The sequence below is a fragment of the Gadus morhua genome, chromosome 7 (assembly GCF_902167405.1).
Source record: "Gadus morhua chromosome 7, gadMor3.0, whole genome shotgun sequence".
Classification (NCBI taxonomy): domain Eukaryota; kingdom Metazoa; phylum Chordata; class Actinopteri; order Gadiformes; family Gadidae; genus Gadus; species Gadus morhua.
In genome coordinates, this window is record NC_044054.1 from 30,429,276 (window position 1) to 30,439,574 (window position 10,299).

A 10,299-nucleotide genomic window follows, 5' to 3' on the forward strand; every position below is an offset into this window, starting at 1 on the left:
TATATATTATATATTTATATAATAAACAAATTATGATTTCATCTATTTAGTGGCGCGGGGTTCAGTTTGAGTAAGTAAGGCGGGTTTCAGTTTGAGTAAGTAAGGAGATGGAGAGAGAGAGAGCGGGCGAGAGAGAGTGAGCGAGGTAGAGGGAGAGAGAGCGAGAGAGAGAGCGAAAGATGAACAACAGAGGTTCTCTCTGCGGTCCGCTAGGAAGTGAGGGAGGACGAGCGTCTGCCTGTTAGATCGTTTATCCTAATCCCCCAGTAGTCCGCCCCGCGCCGGTCTGTCGGTACCGACCATGTCCCGGTGTCCGGTATGGACGGTGTCTCTGGTCCTGGTGCATCTCTCCTCATCGCTCTACATCACCCCGCACACAGGTAAGGAGTCCTACTAGTCGATACTACCAGGGCTTGAGTATAGCACTCCGGTAACGCGGTCAGACTTCTGGACTAGTTGTCACCGCTCGACTTCCAGAGTGGCTGGTGGATTCATGTGGAGCGGATTAAAAGCATTTAAACGTGTTTAAAACTCTCAAAAGTTTAAGAATCCAATCCTCACACCCTGACAGGAGAGTGTAGAAAATGGAAAGTTGGGGTTATGCCCGATCCGGTCTGGTTCCGTTCGGGTGTTTCAGAAAAACAAGCAACAGCTTCTTATTAGGGAGGGAGAGAGAGGGAGAGAGATAAAGAGAGGGTGGGTGGAGGGGAGAGAGGGACAGTATTTCTCCTCATTCTGCCACGTTTGTTCCGTAACGTTCTGGCGGTGGTGTGGAATGCGAAGGATTCACGGATCAGATTTCACCATCACTCCGTGATCTGGACTTGCACGGGCTGAGTTGTGTCTGTGTGTTTATATGACAGTATGTGTGGGCGTGTGTTTGTGTGTGTGTGATTTTCCTCTTTCACTTACTATCGTCCCGCCATCATTCTGTCACTTCTAAAATAATGCACTGACCTTCGTCCTAATGACCTTGTCTCTCTCTCCCTCTGACCCTCTTTCTCTCCCTCCATCTCTCTATTCTTCCTCCCCATCTCTCCCTCCTCCCCATCCTTCCCTACTTTCCTCCATCCTCCCTCTCTCCCCTCCCCTCCCTCCCTCCCTCCCTCCCTCCCTCCCTCCCTCTCTCCCTCCCTCCCCTCCCCTCCCTCCCTCCCTCCCTCCCTCCCTCCTTCCTCCCCCCTCCCTCCCTGCCCCCCCTCCCTCCTCCTCTGCCTCCCTCTGTCCCTCTCTTCCTCCCTCCCCCCTCCCTCCCTCCCTCTCTCCCTCCCCTCCCCTCCCTCCCTCCCTCCCTCCCTCCCTCCCTCCTCCCTCCCCCCTCCCTCCCTCTCTCCCTCCCCTCCCTCCCTCCCTCCCTCCCTCCCTCCCTCCCTCCCTCCCTCCTTCCTCCCCCCTCCCTCCCTCCCTCCTCCCCCCTCCCTCCCTGCCCCCCCTCCCTCCTCCTCTGCCTCCCTCTGTCCCTCTCTTCCTCCTTCCCTGCCTCCCCCCTCCCTCCCCCCTCCCTCCCTCCCTCCCTCCCTCCCTCCCTCCCCCTCCCTCAGAGTCTCTCCATGAAGTCCTGTCAGACTTTCAGGTCTTTCGTCCCCTCAGCACCGACTCTGAGGGGCGGTTCCTTTCTTACTTAGTGCCCGCCCCTAACCTGGACCGACCACGCCCCCGCAGCAGAAGACACGCCCCCGATGGAGGAAGGGAGGACCACATGAAGGAGAAGAGGGAGGAGGACCGCGGAGGGGGAGGGGCGGTCTTCTACAACGTGACCATATTTGGGCGGGAGCTACACCTGCGTCTGCAGCAGAACCGCCGATTGGTCGCCCCGGGAGCGACGATTGATTGGCAGGAGGAGGATGGGGGCAGCATCCGGCTGCCCCTAGTGGACGCCCAGTGTCACTACAGCGGAGGCGTCACCAACACACCTGACGCCGCCGTCGCTTTAAGCACCTGCCATGGACTGGTGCGTTTCACTGGTTAGGGCACTCAGAGTTAACCGGTTAGGAAAGTGTGTCACTATTAGTGTAATCTGATGAATACTAGCTGCAGTGTGTTACTGTTAATGTAACGACAGTTATTAGCTATAGTAATGGGATTGTAACAAGCTTCAGTGTGTCACTATTTAGTAGTGTCATGGGATAGTTACTACAGTATGTAACTGTATGTGTTACATGATAGTGACTCAGTACAGTGTCTGACTGTTTACTACTGAAACGTGATAGTAAATAGATACAGTGTGTAACTGTTTACTAGTGTAATGTGATAGTGACTAGCTACATTGTGTAACTGTCAGTGTAATGTGATTTTGACTAGCTACAGTACCTTACTGTTTACTAGAGTAATGTGATGGTGACTAGCTACAGTATGTAACTGTTTACTAGTGTAATGTGGTAGAAGCTAGCTACAGTATGTAACTGTTCACTAGTGTAATGTGGTAGAAGCTAGCTACAGTATGTAACTGTTCACTAGTGTAATGTGATAGTGACTAGCTACAGTATGTAACTGTTCACTAGTGTAATGTGATTGTGACTAGCTACAGTATGTAACTGTTTACCAGTGTAATGTGATAGTGACTAGCTACAGTATGTAACTGTTCACTAGTGTAATGTGATAGTGACTAGCTACAGTATGTAACTGTTCACTAGTGTAATGTGATTGTGACTAGCTACAGTATGTAACTGTTTACTAGTGTAATGTGATAGTGACTAGCTACAGTATGTAACTGTTCACTAGTGTAATGTGATTGTGACTAGCTACAGTATGTAACTGTTTACTAGTGTAATGTGATAGTGACTAGCTACAGTATGTAACTGTTCACTAGTGTAATGTGATATTGGCTAGCTACAGTATGTAACTGTTCACTAGTGTAACGTGATAGAAGCTAGCTACAGTATGTAAATGTTCACTAGTGTAATGTGATATTGGCTAGCTACAGTATGTAACGGTTCACTAGTGTAATGTGATAGTGACTAGCTACAGTATGTAACTGTTCACTAGTGTAATGTGATAGAAGCTGGCTACAGTATGTAACTGTTCACTCGTGTAATGTGATAGAAGCTAGCTACAGTATGTAACGGTTCACTAGTGTAATGTGATAGAAGCTAGCTACAGTATGTAACTGTTCACTAGTGTAATGTGATAGAAGCTAGCTACAGTATGTAACGGTTCACTAGTGTAATGTGATAGAAGCTAGCTACAGTATGTAACAGTTGACTAGTGTAATGTGATATTGGCTAGCTACAGTATGTAACGTGATTGTTAGGTCTACTAACTACAAAAAGTAACTGTTAGAATACTGTGATCATGAGGTATTTGTTGGTGTATAGTTATCAGAATGGGCAGTGTGTAATTTGATTTTGTTCCAGGCAGGTATGATCCGATTGGGCAAGGAGGAGTATTTTATCGAGCCGTTGGAGAGAGGGGAGAAAGCAGAGCGAGGGAAGGGCAGAGGACAAGAGCACATTGTTTACAGAATGTCCGACATTATCAAACACCCGACAGCTGTCAATCACACCGCGGATGACTTCAAAAAAGGTGACACATCACATTATCTTGTATTACATATTATATTACACACTATATATGAAATGCTATGATATAAAACAGTAATATATTACATAATAATATATCAGATTAAATGCTATTAAATGCTTTATTACATAACACAATATTTGGTTATATAACATACTAAGGCACTACTAAATTACTACAAATTACACACATTTTTATATTTTATGTCTATATTGTTATTATGTATATTATATTACACACTATAGATATTAATATTATATTATATTACATACTAATGTATACTATATAACTTACTATGACTACATTATACTAGACTATTTTGCAACTATATCACTCCAGACAACAGATTTGTGTGTGTGTCTTCTGACTACAGGTTCTTTCCTTGGCTTTCAATCTGAGCTGGAGATGCTGAAAAAAAACACGAATCACTCGAATATAGGGGGTCGCATACGGCGGCAGGTAGAGGAGGAGGAGCTGTTCAATGTAGAGGTAACTTTACTCTGTAATGTAGAGGAAACCTTCATCTGTAACTAAAGGTAACTTTACTCTGTAGCTAAAGGCAACTTTACTCTTAAATGTAGAGGTAACTTTACTCTGTAACGAAAGGTAAATTTACTCTGTAACAGATGGTTACTTTACTCTGTAATGTAGAAGTAACTTTACTCTGTAACTAAAGTTAACATTGCTCTGTAATGTAGAGGAGACTTTACTCTACCTAAAGGTAACTTAACTCTGTAATATAGAGGTAACTTTACTCTGTAACTAATGGTAATTTTACTCAGTAATATGGAGGTAAATTACCTCTTCATTACACCTATTCAAAATAGTTTATTGTATGTAGATTCTACATTATTCCATCATCTGCAGGTGTTGTTTGTAGATTTGAATAATATCTGTCCCCTGTCAGACTTGTCTTAAGATTGGACTTCTAGTTGAATCTGTTATTTGCAGGACTTGTTTGTAGATTATACTTGAATCTGTCGTCTGCAGGTTTTGCTGGGCGTGGATTATTCTGTCATGTTGTTTCATGGCAGAGAGCAGATCCAGCGCTACCTGCTAACCCTGATGAACATAGTAGGGCCCTCCAAACACACACACACACACACACACACACACACACACACACACACACACACACACACACACACACACACACACACACACACACACACATGCACAGACTAAATCAATAATCAATAACCATGAATGTAAGTACTGTATATTAAGTTATTGATTTCAAGCGTCTCTTAGGTTAACGAGATCTACCAAGACCGCTCTCTGGGCGCCAACATCAACATCATCCTCGTCAGGATCATCATCCTATCAGCCAGCAAGGTACTTAACTGAGAACTAGTAACTAACCTGAGACCCACTAACTGACCTGAGACCCACTAACTATCCTGAGACCCACTAACAAACCTGAAACCCACTAACTATCCTGAGACCCACTAACTAACCTGAGACTTAGGACCCAACCTGAGACTCAGTAGCTAATCTGAGACTTAATAACTAACCTGAGCCTCAGTAACTAACCTAAGACCCAGTAACTAACCTGAGTCCCACTAACTAACCTTTGACCCACTAACTAACCTGAAACCCACTAAATAACCTGAGACCCACTAACTATCCGGAGACTCAGTAACTAATCTGAGACCCGCTAACTAACCCAAACTCACTAACTAACCTGAGACCCACTAACTAACCTGAGACCCACTTACTAACCTGTAACCCACTAACTAACCTCAGACCCACTAACTAACCTGGGACCCACTAACTAACCTGAGACCCAGTTACTCACCTGTGACCAAGTAAGACACGAACCAGACAGTAACTTGAGACCATCCTATCAGCCAGCAAGGTACTTAACTGAGAACTAGTAATTAACCTGAGACCCACTAACTGACCTGAGACCCACTAACTATCCTGAGACCCACTAACAAACCTGAGACCCACTAACTATCCTGAGACCCACTAACTAACCTGAGACTTAGGACCCAACCTGAGACTCAGTAACTAATCTGAGACTTAATAACTAACCTGAGCCTCAGTAACTAACCTAAGACCCAGTAACTAACCTGAGTCCCACTAACTAACCTTTGACCCACTAACTAACCTGAAACCCACTAAATAACCTGAGACCCACTAACTATCCGGAGACTCAGTAACTAATCTGAGACCCGCTAACTAACCCAAACTCACTAACTAACCTGAGACCCACTAACTAACCTGAGACCCACTTACTAACCTGTAACCCACTAACTAACCTCAGACCCACTAACTAACCTGGGACCCACTAACTAACCTGAGACCCAGTTACTCACCTGTGACCAAGTAAGACACGAACCAGACAGTAACTTGAGACCATCCTATCAGCCAGCAAGGTACTTAACTGAGAACTAGTAATTAACCTGAGACCCACTAACTGACCTGAGACCCACTAACTATCCTGAGACCCACTAACAAACCTGAGACCCACTAACTATCCTGAGACCCACTAACTAACCTGAGACTTAGGACCCAACCTGAGACTCAGTAACTAATCTGAGACTTAATAACTAACCTGAGCCTCAGTAACTAACCTAAGACCCAGTAACTAACCTGAGTCCCACTAACTAACCTTTGACCCACTAACTAACCTGAAACCCACTAAATAACCTGAGACCCACTAACTATCCGGAGACTCAGTAACTAATCTGAGACCCGCTAACTAACCCAAACTCACTAACTAACATGAGACCCACTAACTAACCTGAGACCCACTTACTAACCTGTAACCCACTAACTAACCTCAGACCCACTAACTAACCTGGGACCCACTAACTAACCTGAGACCCAGTTACTCACCTGTGACCAAGTAAGACACGAACCAGACAGTAACTTGAGACTAACCTGAGCACTTCTGCAGTGTGCAAAACAGAAGGCGCCCTTCTAAGGTTTAGTCCTGCAGGTGTAATCTAGTGTGTGTGTGTGTGTGTGTGTGTGTGTGTGTGTGTGTGTGTGTGTGTGTGTGTGTGTGTGTGTGTGTGTGTGTGTGTGTGTGCGTTTGTGTGTGTCTGTGCGTGTCAGTCCCAGGAGTTGATCGAGGTGTGGAACCCGTCCCAGAGCCTGGTGAACGTCTGTCGCTGGGCGTACCTCCAGCAGAGGGCGGAGCAGAGCAGCGACCACCACGACCACGCCATCTACATCACCCGCCAGGAGTTCGGCCCCGCCGGCATGCAGGGTACCCTACTCCTGCTACGTTAGCACTAGCTCTAACGCTAGCTCTGCTGCCTGCTATTTTAGCATTAGCTGTAATGCTACGCTAACGCAAGCTCTACCTCCTGTTATGTTACGTTAGCTCTAATGCTACGCTAACGCTAGCTCTAATGCTACGCTAACACTAGCTCTACCTCCTGCTGTGTTAGCGTTAGCCCTAATGCCACGCTAACGCTAGCTTTTCCTCCTGCTATGTTAGCATTAGCTCTAACGCTAGCTCTACCTGCTGCTATTTTAGCGTAAGCTCTAATGCTACCTTAACGCTAGCTCTACCTCCTCCTACGCTAGCGTTAGCTCTAACGCTAGCTCTACCTCCTGCTATGTTAGCATTAGCTGTAATGCTACGCTAACGTAAGCTCTACCTCCTGTTATGTTACCATTAGCTCTAATGCTACGCTAACGCTAGCTCTAATGCTACGCTAACACTAGCTCTGCCTCCTGCTATGTTAACGTTAGCTCTAATGTTATGCTAACGCTAGCTCTACCTCCTCCTACGCTAGCGTTAGCTCTAACGCTAGCTCTACCTCCTGCTATGTTAGCATTAGCTCTAACGCTAGCTCTACCTGCTGCTATGTTAGCGTAAGCTCTGCATTAGCTATGCCTTTATTCATCACAACACATATCAAGAAGTCGCATTTTTCAAGACAGTGGTCTTACCCATATCTCTGAGTCAACCTGTCTACTTACCTATCTACCTGTATGTCTGTCTGTCACCTGTCTGTCTACCGCTCTGTCACTCCACTTATTTACCTGTCTGTGTATCTATCTGTCTCTCTCCCTCTCTGCCTCCCTGCCTGTCTGTCTCCCTTTCTGTCTGCCTGTCGTTCCCCCTGTCTGCCTCACTCCCTGTCCGTCTGCCTGTCCGTCTCTCTACCTGTCTGTCCTTCTGTCTGTCTGCCTGTCTGTCAGTCTCCCTGTCTGTCTCCCTGTCTGTCTACCTGTCTGTCTGCCTGTCTCTCCACCATCTCCCTGTCTGTCTGCCTCTCCACCCGTCTCCCTGTCTGTCTGTCTCTCCACCTGTCTGTCACGCCACCTGTCTGTTTCTCTCCCTGTCTGTCCGCCTGTCTGTCTCTCCACCTGTCTGTCTATCTCCCTGTCTGTCTGTCTGCCTGTCTGTCCCTCCGCCTGTCTGTCTGCAGGCTACGCCCCGGTGACAGGCATGTGCCAGCCCGTGCGGAGCTGCACCCTGACCCTGGAGGACGGCTTCTCGTCCGCCTTCGTGGTCGCCCACGAGACGGGACACGTGTACGAGTCACATAACCACTCTGTCACGTAGCACATGTTGGCGTTGTGTATATCACATCTTTATCACATATATATCACGTATATATCATGTTCATATCATGTGTATCATATCTGTGTGTGTGTGTGTGTGTGTGTGTGTGTGTGTGTGTGTGTGTGTGTGTGTGTGTGTGTGTGTGTGTGTGTGTGTGTGTATGCGTGTGTGTGTCTCTGTGTGTATGTGTGTGTCTCTGTGTGTATGTGTGTGTCTGTGTGTGTTTGTGTGCATGTCTCTATGTGTATGTGTGCGCGTGTCTTTGTGTGTGTGTGTGTTTGTGTGTGTCTCTATGTGTGTGTGTGCGCGTGTGTGTGTGTCTGTGTGTGTGTGTGCGCGTCTGTATGTGTATGTGTGTGCGTGTTTGTGTGTCTATGTGTGTGTGCGCGTGTGTGTGTGTGTCTGTGTGTGTGTGTGTGTGTGTGTCTTTTTCTGTGTGTGTGTCTGTGTGTGTGTGTATGTGCCTGTGTCTGTGTGTGTGTGTTTGTGCGTGTGTTTCTGTGTCTGTGTGTGTGTGTGTGTGTGTGTGTCTGTGTATGTGTGTATGTCTATATGTATGTGTGTGCGTGTCTGTGCGTGTGCGCGTGTGTGTGTGTGTGTGGGGGTGTCTCTATGTGTATCCGTGTGCGTGTGTGTGTTTGTGTGCGTGTGTGTGTGTGTGTGTGTGTCTCTGTGTGTGTGTGTGTGTGTGTGTGTGTGTGTGTCTCTGTGTGTGTGTGTGTGTGTGTGTGTGTGTGTGTGTGTGTGTGTGTGTGTGTGTGTGTGTGTGTGTGTGTGTGTGTGCGTGTATGTGTGTGTGTGTCTTTGTGTGTGTCTCTGTGTGTGTGTGTGTGTGTGTGTCTCTGTGCAGGTTGGGGATGGAGCATGACAGCCAGGAGAACGGCTGTAGTGAAGAGGCGCTGCAGGGCAGCATCATGTCCCCTCTGGTCCAGGCCGCCTTCCACCGATACCACTGGTCCAGGTGCAGCCGGCAGGAGCTCAGCACCTACCTCCCGTACGCAGACGCTCTGGCTCATACTACTGCTAGAGTACCTCTAATACTGCTAGAGTACCTCTAATACTGATAGAGTACCTCTAATACTACTGCTAGAGTACCTCTAATACTACTGCTAGAGTACCTCTAATACTACTGTTAGAGTACCTCTAATACTGCTGGAGTAACTCTAATACTACTGCTAGAGTACCTCTAATACTGCTGCTAGAGTACCTCTAATACTGCTAGAGTACCTCTAATACTACTGCTAGAGTACCTCTAATACTGCTAGAGTACCTCTAATACTACTGCTAGAGTACCTCTAATACTGCTGCTAGAGTACCTCTGATACTACTGCTAGAGTACCTCTAATACTACTGCTAGAGTACCTCTAATACTGCTGCTAGAGTACCTCTAATACTACTGCTAGAGTACCTCTAATACTACTGCTAGAGTACCTCTAATACTGCTAGAGTACCTCTAATACTACTGCTAGAGTACCTCTAATACTACTGCTAGAGTACCTCTAATACTACTGCTAGAGTACCTCTAATACTGCTAGAGTACCTCTAGTACTACTGCTAGAGTACCTCTAATACTGCTAGAGTACCTCTAATACTACTGTTAGAGTACCTCTAATACTGCTGGAGTACCTCTAATACTACTGCTAGAGTACCTCTAATACTACTGCTAGAGTACCTCTAATACTGCTAGAGTACCTCTAATACTACTGCTAGAGTACCTCTAATACTACTGCTAGAGTACCTCTAATACTGCTAGAGTACCTCTAATACTGCTAGAGTACCTCTAATACTGCTAGAGTAACTCTTATACTACTGCTAGAGTACCTCTAATACTGCTGCTAGAGTACCTCTAATACTGCTAGAGTACCTCTAATACTACTGCTAGAGTTCCTCTAATACTGCTAGAGTACCTCTAATACTACTGCTAGAGTACCTCTAATACTGCTGCTAGAGTACCTCTAATACTGCTAAAGTACCTCTAATACTACTTCTAGAGTACCTCTAATACTGCTGCTAGAGTACCTCTAATACTGCTAGAGTACCTCTAATACTACTGCTAGAGTACCTCTAATACTGCTAGAGTACCTCTAATACTACTGCTAGAGTACCTCTAATACTGCTGCTAGAGTACCTCTAATACTGCTAGAGTACCTCTAATACTACTGCTAGAGTACCTCTAATACTGCTGCTAGAGTACCTCTAATACTGCTAGAGTACCTCTAATACTACTGCTAGAGTACCTCTAATACTGC

The 10,299-nt window shown here is 46.2% G+C and overlaps 1 protein-coding gene across 1 annotated transcript in view; it reads left to right on the forward strand.

Annotated features, from left to right (window-relative positions):
- Positions 1-65: 65 nt before the first annotated feature.
- LOC115547047 (A disintegrin and metalloproteinase with thrombospondin motifs 2) overlaps positions 66-10,299 on the forward strand; it is a 22,776-nt gene continuing 12,542 nt past the window's right edge. Inside the window, exons 1-9 of the mRNA XM_030360982.1 lie at positions 66-380; positions 1,542-1,951; positions 3,354-3,522; positions 3,893-4,008; positions 4,510-4,593; positions 4,771-4,854; positions 6,586-6,739; positions 7,914-8,019; positions 8,901-9,044. Of these exons, the coding sequence (XP_030216842.1) occupies positions 302-380; positions 1,542-1,951; positions 3,354-3,522; positions 3,893-4,008; positions 4,510-4,593; positions 4,771-4,854; positions 6,586-6,739; positions 7,914-8,019; positions 8,901-9,044 (1,346 nt within the window). The 5' untranslated portion in view covers positions 66-301. The remainder of the gene's footprint in view (positions 381-1,541; positions 1,952-3,353; positions 3,523-3,892; positions 4,009-4,509; positions 4,594-4,770; positions 4,855-6,585; positions 6,740-7,913; positions 8,020-8,900; positions 9,045-10,299) is intronic.